Source organism: Stegostoma tigrinum, chromosome 23, assembly GCF_030684315.1.
Source record: "Stegostoma tigrinum isolate sSteTig4 chromosome 23, sSteTig4.hap1, whole genome shotgun sequence".
NCBI lineage: Eukaryota > Metazoa > Chordata > Chondrichthyes > Orectolobiformes > Stegostomatidae > Stegostoma > Stegostoma tigrinum.
Window position 1 is genome coordinate 45381921 of NC_081376.1, and position 23021 is coordinate 45404941.

The following is a 23021-nucleotide window of genomic DNA, read 5'->3' on the forward strand; positions in this document are numbered from 1 at the left end:
CCTATGTTAATTGTCTTAAATACTCCTGTGGTAGAAAGTTCCATGTTCAAAGCATTTTCCAGGTAAAGAAGTTTTTTTAACTTAATTCTGCATTGGATTTATTAGTGAATATCTTATGGGTGCCCTGGTTCTGGACTTAGCCACAAATGAAAACACCTTGTTAATGTCAACTGTGTCACACTCTTTCACTCTTTAGAACCTTGAGCAGACTCTACCAACCTTCATCCTATGTTGGAGCAGAAAGTCAGGACTAACATCCACAGGAAAATTTGATTCACTGTTCTCTGTAAATTTTCAGCCTTTGGAACCTTCCTGACTAGTGTGACTTTTTTTAGTGCCAACTTTTCAAACACAAAATATTATATCCATCTTACAAGCTGCCAATTTATCGCTGCTTTGCTGTAATAATATACTTTGTAGGAACACTTCTGTGTCTGACAGCCCCTCAGCCTTTACTTCAGAGAAATCCCTTCAATCAAACTGATTACTCCATTGCTCTATGAAATATTAAATGTGCTACACAAATGTAAATTGCAATAGAGTTGTTGTAATTGTTATTAGGTTTGCTACTTAACAAATACTAACATAAGATTGTAGTGATATGTTATATTATAAAATATTATTATGCAATGTTAAATTAATATATAAAAATAAAGATAGTTAATATCATTTTGAACTAAACAAGCTTTGTATCAGTGTATTTTGGTCAAATTATCCTATGCCCTCTAAAACCACCGCACCAGAAAACTACACTTTCTCTGATTTTCCCAAGCACAAAGTCACATGTAATTAATGGGGAAATGAAAGGATTTAAAGTTCATCAAGAAATTTCAAATGCAGCCTTAGCTATGTATTCCTTTTATAGCTAGGGGTAGAATCCTGTGGAGGCAGCAAAGATCTCTGCCTCCAGTTGGATGTCAGCAGGAGTCTTGCATCATCTTTATTCAGAAAGGCCTGCCATATTTTGTGCCAATCAGGAAATCAACAGGAAGCCGGGGTGAAATTGCCATCTAATCAGAGCTGCCAGTCAGAAAGAAGTCAGCAGCTTTTTTGAATTCAGCTGTGTTGCTGTAAGCCAATCTATCTAAGGTGTAGTCTTATTTTCCATTTGTTTCTTAATATCTACCTCCTATGTACTGTTCATTCAGTTAGACACACAGACATACACACACACACTCTGCAAACCAAACCAATAGGTTAGTTATTTTTTCATCACATTAATCATTTTGAATCATGTCACCTTGCTTTTATCTCTTTCCCATTAATGAACGGTGGTGCTGAAGCCCTGTGTATTCCATTTGTCTCATGGCGGTGGAATGGGTATTGAAGAGTAATTGGTAGCTGGACCAAAGACAATGTTATAGTCATGACAACAGGATAGGAAGATATAGGTCAAGCTATAGGTTTTGGTCTGACAAAGACATACCGAACACCCATGAAGTGAAATAATCTAACTTCAAAATCCTGAGGATTTAACAATGAATGGTTGAGCTAATTGCTTATTCCTTTAAAAGAAATAGCCAAGGACTTGACAAGAATCGAACAGAATGTAATTACTGGCAATTTTCTTTCCTTATCAGATAGTATTCAGTTGACAGTTATTGTGTATTGTGATCAGGATAAAGTAGTATGTTTATGTAAACTTTATGTACTGTAATTCTACAATTTGTGGAAACAAAATAAAAATAGGAATACTTCCCTCATCGATGAAAATTAAAATGAGCTCTGGAATATGAAACAAACTGAACATGTTTTGGTCTTTAGGGGAAAATATTCAGCATCATATGTTATATGGATACTGAAATCTGTAATTAGGTATTTGAAGCCAAAACAAATCAAAATACATTCCTTACTGATTGTACTAATGTCAGGCAATTTGTTGAACAAACCTCATTAGGGAAATTATTGATATGTAGTCACTGATGTGACTTTTTCTCCAATGTGGTACAATAGAGGCAAGATTCCTTTCAGTGAAAATTGGGAGAGTGACTGTTTTTCTCGGTAATTAATGGCTCACCAACAAATGAACTCAAAAATTGCATGTTTTCATCCAGGCATTCCTCTTGATTTCATTCGTGGGCTGTTAATTTGTTGGATCATTAATTTCAGAGATAAACAAACACTCTCCAAGTTTTTAGGAAAGAAGGGATTGCAGGGGCCTCAAAATCATTCCTTTTCTGACTCAGTCAATTTTATTTGTGTCATCCCCTGATCTTTGCCTTAGTTGTTCTTTCTGCTTGCCCTTTTCCTTTTGCATTGTTACATCCATCTTTTAAACCTACTAGGGGGAGACCGAGGGAACAGAATGACAGTCAATGACTCTGCCTAATTGGCTATCCCCAGCAGAGGAGTAAAGGAGCAAATGTTTGTACTCTGACATCTGTTGTTTATTCCGTTCTATACCATTTCGCATTGCTTTCTGATTTTGGGAGGATGAAGATGTACTCTTTGTCTTGTTTACATTGATAGCCCATCTGGTTAACAAAAAAAATACCACTTCTTACACAATTAGGATGTTCAGATCCACATTGGCAGGCTTCTTTTCACCATTAAGAACTAATCAGATTTTACAACATCAGACAGACCATTTCAGTTCAAAATAAAGAACCGGAGAATTATTTTAAGAAAAGATAGCCATGAGGAAACAAATTGAGGCAAACATAAAATTGAGACGTGGTAAAGTGTTTCATAATAAAACACACCTTGAGTGAGAGAGGATTAGAGAGAAGAACAGAGGCCTGTGACTTCAGAAATATCTGCACACCATAAAAACTTAGCAAAGTCTTAGAAAAAAATTAACTATATGCCTTACATTTACCAATTATTCGAAACTATGATGTTCTGATGTCTTTCAAAATATTGAGATTATTGAGTGGACAGGGTGGTAATTGTCTCTTTCAAGCAATCTTTCTTTTTGTCTCAAATTAAAGCAAAGTATTTTAGATGTGGGGGTCTGAAATTGAAACAGACAATGCTGGAGAACTCATCATCTGTGTGGAGAAAAACAGTTAATGTTTATAGTCTAAAGACTGTTCTTTGGAATTAGTTTGATCAGTATTCTCATGAAGGGTCACTGGATTTGAAACATTAACTCTATTTTTTTTCTCTACAGATGCTGGCAGACCAACTGACTTTCCCAGCCTTCTCCGTTTTTGTTCACATAAGCACTGTTTCTCTGTCCACGGAAGTTGCCAGACCAATTGATGTTTGTCCAGCATTTTTTGCTTTCACTTTTCTTGCAATGGGTCTTGCAGATTTGCTGAGTAGTTACAGCGTTTTCTGTCTGTTACTTAGCACCTACAGTAGAGTATATGCTGGTTACCATTACAATAAACCAGGGTACATGAATGCTAAGAAAATGAGAGGAGCAAGTTTTGAAGTCCTTTGTAACTTTTAGGACAATGTCTACAATTGTTGCTAAAGCAGTCAATGCTAGCTAAATTACTCTTTTATTTAAAGTTAAAATAAGTTAAAGTAAAGTAAGCCCAGTAGTCAGATTGCTGTTGGTGTTGTGTGGCATTTTTAGTAGAATGAATCATTTATCATCATCAAGAAATGAAAATTAAATGTAGCTGTTCTCTGATTATCAGAAGATTGCTCAGAACTCAATAAAGGGAAACAAATGGGAATAGTCCCTTTAATACTGCATAGGGAGATCCTTATCCTAATCTGGGGAAATTCCAATGCTGTTCCCCTTTCCCCATCCCTCAAAAAATCCAGAGAAAAGATAAAAATGTCCACCTTGACACGATCACACTTTAAATGAGAAGAGAAAGATTTTGAACAAATGTGTAGTTTGTACTAGTTTAAACCAGTTTGCAAGATAATTTATTCCCATTTCTTAGACGCTGACATACTTTCTTGTATTTCCAGTGAGAGTGCTGATGTCTTTGTTGAACATAGCATGTTTTCATAAACAACACTGTGAAATGTTCAAGCATGGCCTGCCCTATTAGAGTCTCTTTCCTGATTTTTCATTTGCTCACTTTCATCAAGACCCTTTCCCTGATTGGTTCAGTTGTGATCACTGAAAATCAGGATAAAAGTTTTGAGCCAGGATAAAATCTGCTTGTGGGCGTTCAGCTTTGTCTCCTTAGTTATGTTCTCCTCGGCCCACTGCATATGCATTCACCGGTAAACACCAAATTTTATGGACAGGAAGTGCCATCCCTCACTCACCTCCCCAACCCCATGACACCCTCCCAACCCCAAACAACCAACAAACAGCCAACCAGGACCTCACATACCACAACATTGAGGTGACATATTTGAAAGGCGCCTGAACAGCATTCCACTCTCTGCAGTCCAGCAGCATCATTCAATAACCGCTCATAACCCTTACCCCCCCCTTGAGATATCAGACACCAGGCACAAAGTGGCGCCACATTTTAGTGATGTCTCTCTGTAGGTTTTCCTGAAGGCTGTCCATGAGTGAAGGAAAGTCTGTTCTTTATGGGTGGCAACAAAAGTCTCTTCCTGTCTGATGGAGGTAGCCTGGACAGCAATGGGATATGGTACCCAATCCCTGTGATAGTTCAACTGACCCTAGCTTCTGTGCTGTAAAAAAATGACAGATCTGCTGCACTTTGCCAGATAGGTGCCTCTCTGGTCAATGCTTCATGTCCCATATGGGTGGGAGTTAGCATTGTAAGATGTCACAGCAAAGGACCATCTCACAAGAGGTTGGGTTCCAGGATCTCCTTCAGGTGTGTCATGCGGAATTAATGTCTTCACTACAGTCACCAATATAGCATTACTGTCACCACAGTGATACTGCCTCTTACACATCTGCCACTGTTTCTGCTACAAATATAAAAGGAGCTGCAACACTCAGCAGCCCTCATATACCATCAGGTCACAGGTCCTTCAACTCAGCTAGAAGGATGCATGCATCTGATAGCTTTTCACCAAAGGCTTAGATGGGACAAGGCCAGAAGTGACGATGGCCTTTTGTTTTGGCCTCCATTTGTCTGCTTTCCTCAGCTTTAAAGGCCTCTGACTTTACCCATATATGACTGAGATGTCTCATGAGCTGGTTGACAAGGTAAGGCTTCACCCCTAACTCTGTAAGTTTTTGCTCAAAGAAACACCTTGGTTATGAAAGAGCCACAAATCTGAAGATGTTTGTACTGTTTGGAGACTGGAGGAAGCAGTGTATTCCACTAGTGCATGCTTCATGTAAATATAGTCAGATTTGTGATTCTTTTTCTTTATTCATTCATGGGATGAGGGTGCCACTGGCTAGGGAGGATTCACTTTCCATCCCTAATTGCGCAGAGGGTAGTTACGAGTCAACCGCATTGCTGTGGGTCTGGAGTCACACGTAGGCCAGGCCAGGTAAGGATGGCAGTTTACTTCCCCAAAGGACATTAGTGAACCAGTTGGGATTTTCCAACAATCGACAATGGCTTCATGGTCATCATTAGACTCTTAATTCCAGATATTAATCGAATTCAAATTCCACCATCTGCTGTGGCGAGATTCAAAGCCAGGTCCCCAGAACATTATCTGGGTCTCTGAATGAACAGTCCAGCGATAATACCACTTGGCCATCGCTTCCCGATGTACATGTTTCCCTGTTTTCGCCTAACAAGGTTGCAATCACATGGAATTCACATGGAACCCCTACAGTGTGGAAACAGGCCCTTCGGCTCAAGAAGCCCACACTGACCCTTGGACCATCCCACCCAGACCCAATCTCATATAACCCACTTAATCTACTCAACCCTGAACACTATGGGCAACTTAGCACAGTCAATTCAGCTAGTCTGCACATCTTTGGACTGTGGGAGGAAACCGGAGCACCTCGAGGAAACCCAAGCAGACACAGAGAGAACATGCAAACTCCATACAGACAGTTGCCTGAGGCCAGCAGCTCGGTTGTTAATGAATGATCATGCCATGCTAACCATCAAAATCAGGAATGCGGACCTACGAGAAAGTTTCTAAGATCTTAACACTGAAACTTTAGTCCACGACAGAAAATTGTATTTTTGCCTCTTGCCCACCTTTTTAAAAGCTCTGGATGGGCCCAGAAGATTCTACCCATTGTGTATTTCAAAATTTCTCCATCACTTTCCTTGCTTCTAAATCACTTCTTAAAGCTTGTCTCACTGGCTCTTTTATCAGGCAGCTTGATGCCACACGACATGTTTGGGCTCAAGATAGACTGGTTTGGGGGAAGGCAAGAACTGTCTTCACGCATGGACTTCTAAATCACACAATTTATTAATAATTACTACTAAATACTGCTATTCACGGCAATTACAAATAACTCTCTAACTTATCGATACATTAGTTGAAATTGTTCTCTATATATGCTTCTCTCTTCTAATTAATCCATTGCACCGCTAGATATTAACCAACCACTAATCAACACACACTCACTAATTTCTCTTCCACTGTCTTACTTAGTGATGAGCAGCTCTGTGACATAATTGCAACTTGCTCAATAGCCCTGAAACCCTTAAAGAGCACTAATGTTTCCTCATGAGGCTTGGTACCAAATTCTGGTGCTGCTCCTGTCAGACTCTTTGGGGAATGTTAATATGTTGGCAGCTTAATGTAAAGAGAAGCTGTCACTGAGTGGATATGGCATTTAGCACTGCACAACACACAAACAATCATTGGTCCCATTGTGCTCCAGACTATGTCTTTTAAAATATTACAAAACGTCTACAGAATTCTGTGAATTTGGAAAGTAACAGGAAGAACAAGAACCTGTTCTTAAATGGATTAGGAAACATTATTCTGCTGGAATTGTACATTCCACAGAGTAATAACATGCACAGTCGCAAAACAGTGGTCTGAAAATATTGTTAACTTTTAATGCATTGATGTGATCACTATTTTAAAAGATTTCAAGGCCTCAGCACCTAAAGAACTAGAATTTGATAAATTAGATGTCAGTTTATTCAAGCTTGCAGTTAATGTGATTGCCAAATCTACTGCTAACTTAATTAGTTTTTCCTCCAATATAGGCCAGCTAGCAGAGGAATGAAAGATTACCAGACAGAAACATCCTTTCACTGTGTTCAACATTTAACAACCCATTTCCTTGTTTTGTTTTGCTTTCAGGATTGTGATTATTATTTTTTCCCCTTTACACAGATATGAATCTATATGATATTTGTATCCGTGGGACCCAGAACAAAGTGGGATAACCTTACAATTAGGCTATTGTGGGTGAAGTCAAGAAGGACTTTAGCACACAAAGGGTAGTGGGAATCTAGGAAAAAATAACGCAGCTTCTCAAAAGGCTGTTGAGTTTGGGGCCAATTGGGAACTTCAAAACTGAGATTGATAGATTTCTGTAAGGCAAGAGGATTCATTGTTAGATCACAGGAGTTAAGCGACAGATTACTGCCACCAAACTGAATGGAAGGACAGGAGCAAAGGATTCAGCAACCTACTCCAGGTTCCATGTCCATCACTCTAGCATCGCTCGTATCACTGGGGTGGCAGAGTGCCTCAGCGATTAGCCTCACACTGCCAGGGAGAGAGCAAGAACTGCCTCACAGTGCCAGGGAGATAGCAAGAACTGCCTCACACTGCCAGCGAGATAGCAAGAACTGTAGATGCTGAAGTCAGAGATAACACTACTGGAGGAACACAGCAGGCCAGGCAGTCTCAGGGGAGCAAGAAAGTAGACGTTTCAGGTTGGGACCCTTCATCAGGACCCCTTAGTCATGAATCCTGATGAAGGTTCCCAACTCGAAGCATCGACTTTCCTGCTCCTCTGATGCTGCCTGGCCTGCTGTGTTCCTGCAGCTCCACACAGTATCACCACACAGTGCAAGGAACCCAGGTTTAACTCCATTGGTGACTGTCTGTGTGGTTTGTACAATCTCTCCATCTCTGCATGGGTTTTTCTCCAGGGTGCTCCAATTTCCTCCCACAGTCCAAAGACATGCCGGTTAGGTGGATTGGCCATGCTAAATTTTCCCATAGTGTCCAGTGATGTGTGGGTTGGGTGGATTGGCCATGGAAAATGCCAAATAACAGGGAATGGGAAGGGGGATGGGTCTGGGTGGGATGCTCTTCAAAGACAGGGTTGGAACCTAGGTCTGTGTAGGATGCTGTTCGGGGGAGCTGGTGCAGACAAAATGGGCCAAATGGCTTCTTTTCGCATTGTAGCAATATCGTGATTCTATTAATGATCCTATTGTGTTAAGTAGAATTTAATTTTCAGGATTGCAGAATATATGCTGAAGCAAATAAGATGCCATGCCATGGGGTTAACTTAATCTTACAGTTAATCTATCCAAATTATTGTTGGTATGTTGAAAAGGGCTCTTGCTAAATATTGTCAGTGAATACACGGTGTTGGTTTACAATTCAGGCCCTTTTATTTTGCTATTTTACTATTCCTCAGATACAGTTTAATCAAAAGCTTGCAAAGTTTGAAGCAAAATAATACAGGACTTTCTTCAAGATGCAATTGGACCAGACGGAGTAAAAAGAGGGCACAGAAATATTCCCACAGGATCCAGGTCAGGGAAGAGACTGGGAAAACAAAATCAAGGAGACATAAGGCTAATTTAGGGAAAGGGCAGAAATTGATGACAGAGACAGACAGGAGCAATAAAGCCGCTGAAGTGAATGATTTGAGAGGGAGACAAAAAGGGAGAGCAAACATGCAAAGGAAATACAGCACAGAAGAGATCAGAAGAAATCAGAGCAGGACAGCAGAGGCAGACTGGATGGAGGATGAATGGGATGGATAAATTGGGCATGAGAGCGATGTTAGAGAAAGGGTGAATGTAATATGATAGTAAATAGATGACAGAATAGGAGAAAGCAAAAAAACAGGAATTAGAAAGGGTTAGAATTGAGAAGAGGGAAAAAGAACAGAAACATGATTCTAAAAGAGACAGGAGAGAGAGATTAAGACACAGAAAGCTACAGAGGTTCCCATCAGAATGATATGGTGCAGTCAGAGACACAAACGCACAAAGACAGAAGATATCTTAATCAATATTGAATATAGATGTAGGAGTAATAGGCCAATCAGCCTATTCAATCTGCCATTCAATGAGATCATGTTGATCACACTCAACTCCATGTTCCTGCTTTATCCCCCAACCCATGATTCCATACAGTCATAAAGTCATAGAGTCATACAGCACGGAAAAGGCCTTTTGGTCCAATCAGTCCATGCCGAGCACAATCCCAAACCAAACCTGCCTGCTCCTGGCCCATATCCCTCCAAACCTTTCCTATTTTAAATGTTGTAATTGTAGCCGGATCCACCACTTCCTCAGGAATTTCATGCCAAATGCAAACCACCTTCTGCTTAAAAAAATTACTTCTTATGTCTTTTTAAAATTTCTCTTCTCTCACGAGAGAAATGTGTCCCCTAGTCTTGAAATTCCCAATCTTAGGGGAAAGACGACCTATATCTCTCCATATCTCTCTTCTATCTGGTCACCTCTCAGCCTTCCACACTCCACTACAAATTGAAAACCTGTCTCAAATATACTTAACAACACAACCTCGTCAGCACTATTTGGTAAAGAATTTCACTGACTTACTATGCTCTGAGAGAAGAAAATCATCCTCATCTTTGTCTTAATTGTGTCACGTCTTATTCAAGGATTATGCCCTCTGGTCCTAGACTCTTCCACTAGGGAAACAACCTCTCTGTACGTTGCCTGTCAAGACCCCTGAGAATCTTGGAAAGGGGAGGTGATGGCCTAGTGGTATTATTGCTAGACTGTTAATCCAGACATCCCCAGGTAACATCCCAGGAGTCTGGGTTCATATCCTGCCATAGCATACGGTGGAATTTGAATCGAATAAAATATCTGGAATTAAGACTCTAATGATGGTGATGAATTCATTGTCAATTGGCAGGAAAATTCCATCTGGTTCACTAATGTCCTTTAGGGAGGGAAACATCGTTACCTGGTTTGGCCTACATGTGACTCCAGACTCACCTCAATGTAGTTGACTCTCAGCTGCTCTCTGGCAATTAGGAATGAGCAATAAGTGCTGCCTAGCCAGCAATGCCCTCATTTCATGAATGAATAAAAAAAAGTTGCCTCTTATTCTTCTACACTCCAATGCTTACAAGCCCAATCTACTCAACCTATTCTCATAATATAAATCTCTTCGTACCCATTATCAGCCTAGTGAACCTTACCTGGATTACCCCCAATTCCAAAATATCTGTCCTTCAATAAGGACCCTCCTTCAATAATCCTTCACAGTATTCCAGCTGTGGTATTTTTGCAAAACCTGCCTACTTCTGTACTCCAAGACAATAAAATGTGAGGCTGGATGAACACAGCAGGCCAAGCAGCATCTCAGGAGCACAAAAGCTGACGTTTCGGGCCTAGACCCTTCATCTCTGATGAAGGGTCTAGGCCCGAAACGTCAGCTTTTGTGCTCCTGAGATGCTGCTTGGCCTGCTGTGTTCATCCAGCCTCACATTTTATTGTCTTGGAGTCTCCAGCATCTGCAGTTCCCATTATCTCTGATACTTCTGTACTCCAATCCTTTTGAAATTAAGGCTAACATTTCATTTGCCTTTCCTCTTACCAATTGAACATGGCTGCTAGCTTTTTATGATGCATTTATGAGGACTCCCAAATCCCTGTGCTGCAATGTTTGCATTCTTTCTCCATTTCAATAATATTCAGCTCCTCTATTTTTCCTGCCAAAGTGCATAACCGCACATATCTCCATATTACACTCCATCTGTCAAGTTTCTGCCCACTTACTTAACCTGTCTATATCCTTCTGCAAACTCTTTATGTCATCATCACCCCTTGCTTTACCACCTATTTTTGTGTCATCTGCAAATTTGGCTATAGTATTTTCACTTTCCTCATCCAAGCGATCCACATGTATTGCTAATAAATGTGGTCCCAGCACTGGTTCCTGTGACATTACACTTGTTACGAACTTCTATTCTGAAACTGTCTGACGTATCTCAACTCTCTGTCTTCTATTCTCCATTTAATTTAATGAGCACACATTATCAAATGAAACAGGGCCTAAGTTGAATGGTAAATCTATGGTAACCTGTTATAGCATTTAGAAAAATGAGTTTGTGCTTGTCAGTTGCTGCCACTTTCCAAGATTTAATGTCAGTCGAAAATGTTAGTGTTGGTAAAGAAATCGGTGAGATTTCAATACAGCCTCCTCTGTCATGTTTTTATTATGATGTATTAATGGTATTTGATTGATTCATGATGTTGAACAATATCATTTGGTTGGAGCAGAAATCTTTCCAGGGCTGATGGGGTCTTCGGGAGGTGATATTATTTGGCTGATTAGGTAATCGGGTACTACCATCATGTGCAGACAGATCCATTGTGTGCCCATAGCTTGTAGATTCTATTAAAGCGAACAGACAGAAAAATTACAGGGTGTAAGTCTGTGATTACCAAACCAAAGAAGCTGCAGGGAAGATCCTTGCTGGGAGAACCCATTCACACAATGAGCTTGACTAAATACTTGAGAATTTATTTTCATCATGTTTTTTAAGCTCTCGCTGTTTTTTGCCATATTGGCTGACAATTTGTGGGTTGTGCACTGCTGACTCTGGTCAACAGGTGCATTTCCCACTCCACAACTTCAGCACTAAAAAGAATCAACTCACTGTCCAGTGCAGGACTGAGCGAGTGCTGCAGTGTCAGACTTGCTGCCCCTTAGATGAGCTGTTAAACCAAGGCTCTTATTTGTCATCCAAGACGAATGAAAGGATAGACAAAGACAGGGTGTTTCCTCATGTGGGAGAGTCTAGATTTAGGGGTCACTGTTTAAAAATCAGAGATTGCCCATTACAACTGGAATTGAGTCTAATTTTTTTTTCTCAGAGTCGTGAGTCTTTGGAACTATCATCCTGAAAAGGTGAAAATGGGAGCAGAGTCCTGAAAAAGTTGTAAGGTGGAGGTGGATAGATTCTGCTTGAAAGAAAGGTGGGGGATGAAGGTCATTGAGGAAGGCGGGGAATGTGGATTTGAGGTTACAATCAAATCAGCCTTGATCCAGTTGAGCAGCAGAGTAGACCCGAAGTACTGAATGGTCTCCTGCTCCTGATTCATAAGTTTGCATGTTTGTATCATATAAAAGATCCCACGGTACCATTTGAAAAGGAACAGGAGTTTTATCCTTGATAATAAAATGTGAAGCTAGATGAACACAACAGGCCAAGCAGCATCTCAGGAGCACAAAAGCTGACGTTTTGGGCCTAGACCCTTCATCAGAGAGGGGGATGGGGTGAGGGTTCTGGAATAAATAGGGAGAGAGGGGGAGGCGGACCGAAGATGGAGAGAAAAGAAGATAGGTAGAGAGAAGAGTATAGATGGGGAGGTAGGGAGGGGATAGGTCAGTCCAGGGAAGACGGACAGGTCAAGGAGGTGGGATGAGGTTAGTAGATAAGAAATGGAGGTGCCATTATCATGTGTTGGATAGACAGTGTTTGCTGATTTCGGCTACTGTGGACAATAAGTACTCACACTCAATAAGGAGCGCATATGCACATGGTTCCAGACACAATACACCATTATGTGATTTTGAACTGGGTTCAGTGTCAGGGACAGAGGACGCAGGATGAGAAAAGTGATGACTGGCAGTGATAAAGATAGGGCATAGAACTAGTTTTGAGTAAATTAACATGTTGCATTACAACAGGCTATACACTTCAAAAGTACCTCTGGCTGTTAAGTGCTTTGGGACTGGACATGAAAAGTGCTATCAAAACACAGGCCCTTTTCTTTATTTCACTTCTGAAGGGTTTAACAACCAAAGCTAGTCAGTAGCCATCTTGCCCTGGGGTCACGTCTCACCTAAGACAAGAGCCCAGTGATCACGGCAGACACTCCGGCATATTACTGGGGAAGTGCCGGACTATCAGAAGTGCCATCACTTGGAATTAAAAAGTTTAAAAGGGCCTAAAAACTGTTGATTATGCCCCAGTAATTCACTTGCATCTTGCTCAAGTGACCATAACTCATGCATTTGTCTGAAGACAGAATACTTGATCACAAGAGGAAATCACAACAGAGACTGATCCAGTTCAAATTTGACATCCACATGAGTGTCCCACTGCCACAAGTAGGGTCTCTACTCTGGCCTTTCCTGGCAGATATTCAGACCATTTATCAGCTGGAACTTCTCAAATCTATGGGACTAGTTTCCTGAATGAGGGTCAGAGGGCACCATTTTTATTCAGGGCTGTATTCAATATTCAGTTTGCTGACAACATTTCTTTTAAAGATAGTTGATGACAGCATTTTCGTAAATGTTCTAAATCAGTTTGACTTTAATCACTGAGAAGGCATTTACACCAGGGTCTGTATAAATTTTTTCACAGGTTAGACACTCTAAGTAGTTAGTCCAATATCATGCTGTAATTTTAAAACCCAAGGGTTCTTTATAGAATCTGTTGGGATGACTATTGCTCAGAGCATTGTGTGTGTCTCACTGAAGTATGCTAGTGCTTAAGGTTATTAATGAATTCAGTCTATCCCACTTAGCTAATAATTTATCATGCAATGCACTTGAAAACTAGCCAAGAAGATGAGATAATGGCTTTGTTCTGTAGTGTGCATCTGCTCACAGCTCAGGATATTCCCTTTCATCCAACTGGTCCCAATACATTGGAATTTTGACGGTGGGATTTCAATCAGAAATTACATCTTGAAAGCAGGAAATTGAAAGTGCATTTACACGTAAAATGTACAGGATAATAGTTGGCTCCAGGACTAACCTGACGCCTCTTGGTATATCCGGATGGATGACTGAACAGACTTGCAGCCACTGAGATTTATGTTTTGTATTCCAGGCCTGCAATGCAGTACACACCATGGGACAGGACTGCCATTTATCTCAAGCTTAAGTGTCATTGTTTCAAAATTGATGTAGTTAGCTTTCATGTGGAAAAAGACCATCAGGTCTATGCATCAGCCTATGCTCGGAATTCCAGCAAATCGATGTAATGAAGAGTGGGATTTCAGTGATAGTAATGTCATTGAATGTCAAGTGGCGATGCTTAGATTCTCACTTGTTGGAGATGCCCAATACCTGGTACTTGTGTGGCGCAAATGCTCATGGTATTTTTGGGCCTAGACATTGCCCAAATCCAGCAAGATCTGCTTCAGTATCTGAGGAGACACGAATGGCGTGGACGTTGTGCAATCATCAGCGAACGTCGCCACTTCTGATCTTAGGATTGGGGAAGGTCATTGATGAAGCAGCTGATGGTGGTTGGGCCTGGGCCACTACCCAGAGGACCTTCTCATCAGCGCCATCTAAATATCAAAGGTACCAATGGCACAACTAGTTAACATTCCTGACAGAAGGATCGACTGAGGAGGTGTTGTTGATAGAACATTCAACGGAGTGGCACACAGCTTTTTGAAAGACCTGTAATCTGGCTGTAATTTCGAGAAACAAATTTCTATTTTATTTTACTTAAGTAGGATGTGTATACATTGGAATCGCATATCATTAGAATTTTGTTTTATTTGGGAATAGTTAGTAGTTTGAAGGGGCTTATTTGGTTTGTTAATAGCTTAGTTAATTTGTTCACTGTTAAGAGTTAGATAAATAAATTGTTACTTGTTGATTGTGAAGTGCATGTCAGGTGTTTAATTTTTTTACCCACTAGAAGTTGCTAAAAGGCAGGTTGCACCACTTTTCACACTCCTATAATCCACACAGATTATACGGTGATGTGCTCCTCTTTGGGTGTTTTGGTTTTAGTCCTAGGTGGTTCGGGAGGGGGGAACACCCTGCTTTGTAACAATATGTGGCAGCTCAGATTCTAAGGGCAATGTGTGCTACTTCCCAATTTTCCTTGCAAACCAGTCCCTGTCCCCATGAAGCCCTAACCAGAAATGGGATGAAAATTGGCTCCTCATTGTCTTAGCTGACAAGTGGCTGAGGAGCCTAGGGATTACTGGTGCCCGTGAGCACTTCAGCATGAGTCAATACTTTCATCTGTGTATGTAACTTATTCCTCATAACTCATTATGTTATGAAGAAGTGACAAATGCTTTCGGCACAATTAGCATTTAGTAGGACTCCAGCTTAAAAAGAAGGTTCTCATTAACAATATGAAACCTTAGCAGAAAACTCAGGCTTTGATTCAATTTTGATTACCAACAAAATAAGCTGTTTTTGGAAAGCAGCAGTCTACATATATCCCAGACAAACAGGCAATTTGGGTTTGTATGGGAGGTGACCTCTAAACTAAATTAATTTTAAATCGCACTTTTCTATCTGTACTATGTTTCAGAGCTGAATAATTCCAGTTTTAGCAATCACAGAGCATAAAATAGCTACAAACAAATAAGCTGTAGCTCATCCCTCACAAGGCAATTTGAAATAATTGTCACCTTTATAAGGAGAGAGAAATTTCCCTTAATCATTCATCCATTTCAGAAGAAGACTGCTTTTGAAATCAGCAGCTTTAAGAGTTCCAGGCTGAGGCATTTTACAGACTAAATTGATGGTAAAAGTTTGATCAACTCTTACCGTAAGAGGATTTAAGTCGAACTCCGATAAGCAAACTCTAACTCCATCCAAGTGGCTTACACCCACTAGAAACTAGACAAGACTATTTAAACTCACATGACAATATCCAGCTGAAGATGGGAAGAGTCTAAGCACCAGAGTCTGAAGCCCACTGTTACCTGTTCTTATTTATTTTTTATTGAGAGAATGAGAGGGTCCACGAGGCAGAAGGGGCATATGCCCAGCCCAATTTCTTGCCACTGATCTTTCTCCCCTTTCACTTTACACCTTCCCTAGTCCGTCACTCTCACTCTGAGTCTGTTTCCTTCCCCCAGGCCTCCTCCAACCCTGCTCCGTTCTCCCCCAACCCTTGGTCCATCCTCTTGGTCTTTTCCACATTTCCAGCCAGCCCAGTGACAAACATAAGCCTGCGGACACTTTACAATAACTCTCCATCACGAGTTCATGCTTAAGTGTCTTCTTGTTAGAGTGTACAGCACAAGCTCCTCGGTGTGAGCAAATGCAGCCAAACATGAAGCCATTTCTGGCACTGTCTTTGTGCCAGTTCATTTAAAGAAGTAGATCTGTTTAATCCCACTGTAACCTGCTTTTTCCCTGAAACTCTGCAAAGGTAGGGGGGAAATGTTTAATTTCTTTTTGATTATTACAATTGAATTTGCTTCCACCACTCTATTAGGTCACGCATTTGAGATCATGACAACTCATCCTGTAAATAAAGCTCCTAATTTCTCCCATAATTCTTTCATCAATTATCTTAAATTTACCAGCTTGGCAGTGGAAACCATCATAAAGTCACAGAATCAAGCAGCACAGAAAAGGCCCTTCAGCCTATCAAGTATGCACTGACCTGTCTATACCAATCCTATTTTCCAGCACTTGGCTCATAGCCATGAATGTCATGACTTTTAAAGTTCTCATCTATGTACTTTATAAAGGTTATTAGGTTTCAATGTTTAAAGGAAATAGCTCCTCTGTAATTGGTTGACCAGGTCTCCTCAGTTTGGAGCATCTCTTTTAAATCTCCAGGGATAACAAGGTGTAGAGCTGGATGAACACAGCAGGCCACACAGCATCAGAGGAGCAGGAAAGCTGACGTTTCGGGTCTAGAGCCTTCTTCAGAAATGTGGTCAGGGGAAGGGGATTCTTAAACAAATACAGAGACAGGGGAAGGCGGATGGAAGATGGATCAAGGAGCAGATAGGTGGAGAGGAGACGGACTGAGCCTTCTCTGTTCTACAGCAGCCAACCCCAACATCTCCTGTCCCTGCACACAACTGCAAGCCTTCATTTTGATTGTCACCACTCACAAATCCTCTTTGCACTCTTTCCAAGGCCTTGTCATCTTCACTATAGAACTAAACTCCATACCCTTGCTGAGGCCTTACTGGTGATTTACAAATGTTTATTATAGTCTTTTTGCACATTGCAGGTGTAAATCAAAACAGCATTTTACAACTGGAAATCACACTTGGAAAAGCATACACAATATTTAGTTTTGAATATGTTGAATTTGGACTCCTGACATTTGCTTTTGGATAAAACAGTAGGTGTTAGCTATTACTTACCCAGTCTTCAAGCTGACCAAGGCATCTTGCACTCCTTTCTGGTTGTACTTGGACATATAGGCATGCATATCAGGGTAATTATTTCGAATATTTCTCTCAGTGCTGCCATTTGGAACAGTACCAAATCGAAAAGGTGGTGAATGGTCATATGGCCTCTGAAACTAGAAGAGACAGAAGGGCTGTATTGAACAGTTTTAGAATGACTTCCCAGCAATGATTCTCAAAACAACAGTACAAAATCGAATTTTTCATCCTAAACAGTTTCAGCATTTCTGTAGTAAATAGTAAGGAGCATAAAGATCCAACAGCATCAGTTTTTTGGTTAAGTATGTATTTGTATACTCTTGAAAGGTTTATGTCTCCCAGAGAGGCAGGTTAGACCCATGCCCTTCTATGTTAGCTCTGCCAAAGAGAGCCAGAGTTACACATTTTAATTGAGCAATGTAACCTGATGAGGGGCAAAAGCATCCCAAAAGGATACATTTACAATCTCCTGCCAACACAGACCTTTATAGAAATTGAGTTCATTAAGTAACAGACATTTCACTTTACCTTCTCTACTAAAATACCGCTTAAAACTTAGTTGGGTACCCTACACTGTCAAACCTTAGTCATCTTACAAATGTTGGGTTCAAAAGCATAACTTCTAAAATCAATGCAGAAAACCAACACAGACGACATATACCAGTAAAAACCGAAAGAACAGCGGATGCTGCAAATCAGGAACAAGAACAGAAGTTGCTGGGAAAGCTCAGTAGGTCTGACAGCATCTATGAAGAAAAAATCAGTGTCAAATGTTTTGGGTCCGGGTTCTGAGGAAGAGTCACTGGACCCAAAACAGTAACTTAGATTTTTCCTTCACAGATGCTGCCAGACCTGCTGAGCTTTTCCAGCAACTTCTGTTCTTGTTCCTGACATAAATCAGAACTTTACATATCAATAATATTCCTCTTCCAAGTAAAATGTTGCTGCATCCTCTTCCTGCCTTGTAGCTTTATAATTTTTTGATGTCGAGTATAAATTATAGTCAAATTTTTATCAATGCTGTAGCTGTCTGTCACAGCTTTGGAAAGTCTGCATTCAATTTGTTTCACTGCTTTCTCTCAACATCTCTATGTTAGCTTTCAGATAACTGATGGTATGACAGATTATATTTCGTTCAGTCGTTGGCAGAACTTCAATTCACATGGCATAGACCAGGTTAATAGCAATAATTGTTCTTTTTGTTATGACTACTGTTTCACAGGATGTGGGCATCACTGGCAAGGCCAGCAATTATTGCCCATCCCAATGGCTTGCAAGAACATTTCAGAGAGCATTAACAGTCAGCCACTACTGTGGGTCCAGAGTCACACATAGGCCAGACCAGGTAAGACTGGCGGATTTCCTTCCCTAAATGGCAATAGCGAGTCAAATAGTTTTTTGAAACAACTGAGACAGTTTCATGTTCACTCCTAAAAGTCTCTACTGGGGCTGGCTTTCAATTCTACATTGTTATTAATTGCTTTCAATTTCCACTAGCTGTAGTGGTGGGATTCGAACATGCTATCCCTGGGGCCTTGGCCTGGGCCTACTAGTTTTCTTGTCCACTTTAGCACCATCTCCTCTTTTAATTCTTGAGTTAATAGCGATGACAAGCACTCACCAAATTGCAACAGTTTACATGGATAAGCATGCTCTTGTACTCATTTTTACCTTTTATTTCAGCCATTGTACATTGTTGAAACATGCCACTCCAGCTCTCAGATTCAGATGCAAGAGAATATTTTCATCAGTGTTTTAAATCTGCATTTGATTCTTTGGAATGTCCTTCCTCCTCTGTTTTCATTCTCTTTTAGCAAATTTCACACTGCACACTGTACTGTCTAACCAACAAGTTTAAGTCAACATCTCCAATCTGTTCAGCTCCTAACAAGGGAGTGCACCAGGGAATTTGTGTGTCCCAACGGATCATCTTATCACTCTTTAAATTCCCTTCCTCCATGCATGAGTGCCTACTGTATAATTAGCACTATCCTCAATGGTACCATACTCACGGTGCAAGGACTAGTGGCATTAAATCTATCATTGCTCCAGAGAATCAGAACACAGGTGTAGCATCACACAACCCCCTACATTTAATAGGGAAATCATTTTAATTTTTGCAGGTTTAGAAAAATAATTTATGAAGTCTTATTGGCTCAAGCAGATTTTGTTTTAAATAAAGAAAAAGCTACCATTGAACAGGCTTCCTGCTTGGCCACAGCAATTCATCATTGTCACGACAGGAAATTGCAGGCACTGCACCATCACAGACTGTATACCACACGGTTCAACAGATAAGCTCGATCTGCTCAGAACAATGCTTAAAATGGGTCAGGAATTTAGACCTTGTACTGTTAAATGACTAGTTACAGAAAGGTTGAAAACAGAATTGCTGCATTCTAAGAGATCAGCTGAAAGTGCTCTTCAAGGGCTGAAGTGACAAATGTTTTCATGCACAATTTTAGATATACAGCATTTCAAAATCTTTAAAAGTAGGCCAGTGAGTACTGTCCTCATTCAGAGAAAAACTTAGCAAGGAGAATTTCAAAACCACCTTCTACATTGTTTCAAGGCAAGTAGCATTTTTCTGGCAGGAAAATGACTCAAAAGCCATTTCTGAGGATTTCTGTTTCCACTCCCAGATTCATTGTTGCCAATTCCATGAATTTATTCCCTCATTCTAATCTTCGTCTCTTTTACTCCATACAATGGGCCCATAACTGGTCTTATGTAAATTGCAGTGAGGGGCAGGAAAGTTGTCCGCACACTCATGGAGCACTCAGGATAACTTAGACTGAGAGCTGTGGGGCAGCATTCCAGTTGGGATCAAGCAAGACAAAAGGTGACAGATCCCTGACCTTTCTGTTTTGTACAGAATTGCACAAGGAATTTCTGAAACTGCCATTCTACAACCATAGATGTGAACCCATATTTTTAAGGTGAGAGGAGAAAGATTTAAAAAAAAACGAGGCAACTTTTTTTATAGAGAGCGTGTGGAATGAACTTCCAGAGAGAGTGGTGGATGTGGGTACAGTTACAACAGTTAAAAGACATTGCAGGCAGGTGGCACTAGTTTAGTTTGGGCTTATGGTTGGCTTGGACTGGTTGAACGAAACAGTCTATTTCCATGCTGTATAACTTTACGACGTATAACTTCCCACTGTTACTGGCAGCGTGAGACCAGCGAAAGAATTTATCCCTATCCCCTGGGGGTCAATGAGCCTTTGACTCTCTGCACTGTGCTATCCTGTAAGGATTCTTTTACACTTTAAACTCCTTTCAAGTTGAGTCTTACATGAAGTAAAATGATCCCAACAAGCTGCAAATGCTGATAAATTTAGTAGAAGTGCATGTTGCACAATAATATTAAATAAAATAATTATGCAGTTAAGTTTTTCTATAAATTACCTTCTGATGTACAGGTCACCGAAATGTTGGGCACTTCCTTTGGCCTTTTCCAGCTCTATGACTGGAATCCCTTTGGAAATGCAGTGGAAAACCACTAACATGCACTAACTCTGTTTCTGTCACTTTACTGGTGACGGCATTGGAGAAGGGGCGGCTCAAAAAAAATTTGTGGCTTGGTTGTGGCTCCATGTAAAGCTGTCACAGAGCTCATATGTATCTTAAAAGCAAATTGTAAATGAGGCAGTAACTATTTTACTCCCAACTTGATCCTCTCTTATAAATTTCCAAGTACTCTCTAAGGACCAGGCTCCAAAGATAAGTCGTATCAAATTCGAAATATTAACTCTGTTTCTCACTCCACAGATGCTGCCAGACCTGTTGAGTTCCACAACAGTTTCTGTTTTGATTTCAGATTTCCAGCATCCAGGATACTTTGCTTTCATTGCCTCAGTTAAGAGGTTGAGCAAAAGAATCTTTGCCAGCAAGATCTGAAAATGGGCGCTCGATAGTGAGTGAATGGTAAAACAAGAGTTTTGTCTTCCTTCTTGGTCCATGAAGGAAGACAAAACGTCGAAGTCCCTATACCTCACCATGACAACACATTGCAAACTATCACACAATCTCTCAGAGTTCCTCTAATGTCAAACAGAAATTATGAAAATTCCCTGCAACATACTTAGCTTTCGGGAACTCCAGCAGATTGAGTGAAAGGGGCATGCCCACTACTAACATTTACAAAATGTTATTGAAATCGAAAATTACATTGCTTTTATGCAATCAGATAATCAGTGATTAAAAAAAACAAACACAAAAAATGCTGGAGAAAGTTTGTGGAGAGAGAAACTGAGTTAACATTTCAAGTCTGGCATGACTCTTCTTCAGAATCACTTCACAAATCAATGATGAAAAACTGGAAGTATTTTCAGGGCTAACCAATGACTTAGGCATGGATGGGTTTTGAGGATTTTATAAAGGAGGAGAGGGAAGCAGGAAACTTGAAGGCGTTAGGATGAGAATTCTGAAGTGTGCAGGGCTTACACTAGTGAAAGACATGGCACCAGTGTTAGTCCAGAGGTCTGATATTCCTTTATCAGTGCTGACCAGTATCAAAGTCAGGTATATGTAGAGGAAATACACCCTGGCTGAATCATAAAATCCCTACACTGCAGAAGTAAGCCATTCAGTCCAACAAGTCCACACCAACCCTCCAAAGAGTATCTCACCTGACCCACCACCCGACCCTTTCCCTGTAACCCTGCATTTCCCGTGGCTAATCCATATTGCCTGCACAACCCCGGAAACTATGGGCAATTTAGCATGGCCGTTACACTTAACTTGCACATCTTTGGACCGTGGAAGGAAACTGGAGCACCCAGACGACACCCATGTAGACACAAGAAGAACATGCAAACTCCACATTTAGCCACTTGAGGCTTCTGGTGGCACTTTCTGCTTACTTTATGACCCACAACAGTTACCTCTCCCACACCTATTTGCAAGGAGATTTAAAAAAACATTCCTGGGCTGAAGACAGTGGAAGCTTTTAATAATGTTCAGCTAACTGGAAACATTTGCCAGCATAAAATAGGAAATTCATTGTCTCCAGGATTAATTATCTTTGGCTGGAGTCCTATCAAGTGCGTCAGTGAAACTGTCATGAGTTCTCAGCTATCAGGAATTGTCCTAGATGTGCCCCCTTATTGTGTAGCTGCAGATGCAGGATTTGTCCCCCCTAACCTTGTACCTTCTCTCCCCATCAGAATACCCCTCAGCTGCTGAAAGAGAGAGAACTCCAATCCTTACGCAAGCTTTGCCCCATTTTTCGGGTCCCATCTGTCTCTCTTTTGTAATAGCGATAACAAAAGATACTGCAGAAATTTAAACAAAATCTTGTAACCGGTAACAAATCTATTCAAAGATATTTGAGGATATGCTTTTGACTTGAGGGGTTATTAATTGAAGGCTATAACAACACGTAATGAAAGCATTGATTACCTTTTTATCACTGAGACCCGTCACTTGGTCCACAAACTCCTCCTGGATCATAAAAGCAGCCAGGTTGGCAGTGTAGCTGGCCAGAAATATCACAGCAAAGAATGCCCAGACTGACACAATTATTTTACTAGTCGTTCCTCTAGGATTCTCTACAGGCACAGAATTATTGAAGACTAAGCCCCAAAGGAGCCATATTGCTTTACCAATTGTGAACGATGGACCATGTGGAGCTGCAAACAAGAAACAAGGTGCATGAACACAAACTAGGATCTTCTTGATAAAGCTTCACAAAACACTCAGTGCAAAGGTTCGCTTCAAGAGTAAAGCTTTCTTTCGCCGGTGCTTTAAAATCCCCCTAGTCCCAATTTATTTTCTCATGCTGTCCTTTGAGAAGGCCTGACCATTATACTCAAAGGAGGGGACAGCTTCACACCTAAGTTTGGTCACAGATAAATATTGCCCTGAATTTTCACTGTCATTAGGTCCCCACTTAAATCTATTTGAAAGAGTTATTCACTTTTAAGCAGATGACTCAGTGGC

The 23021-nt window shown here is 40.7% G+C and overlaps 1 protein-coding gene across 8 annotated transcripts in view; it reads right to left on the minus strand.

Annotated features, from left to right (window-relative positions):
* grin2aa (glutamate receptor, ionotropic, N-methyl D-aspartate 2A, a) overlaps window positions 1–23021 on the minus strand; it is a 261785-nt gene that overhangs the window by 39805 nt on the left and 198959 nt on the right. For all 8 annotated transcript variants that reach the window (XM_048552405.1, XM_059654132.1, XM_048552408.1 and 5 more), the window contains 2 exons: window positions 22482–22711; window positions 17055–17215 (listed from right to left, as the gene is read on the minus strand). In XM_048552405.1, the coding sequence (XP_048408362.1) occupies window positions 17055–17215; window positions 22482–22711 (391 nt within the window). The remainder of the gene's footprint in view (window positions 1–17054; window positions 17216–22481; window positions 22712–23021) is intronic.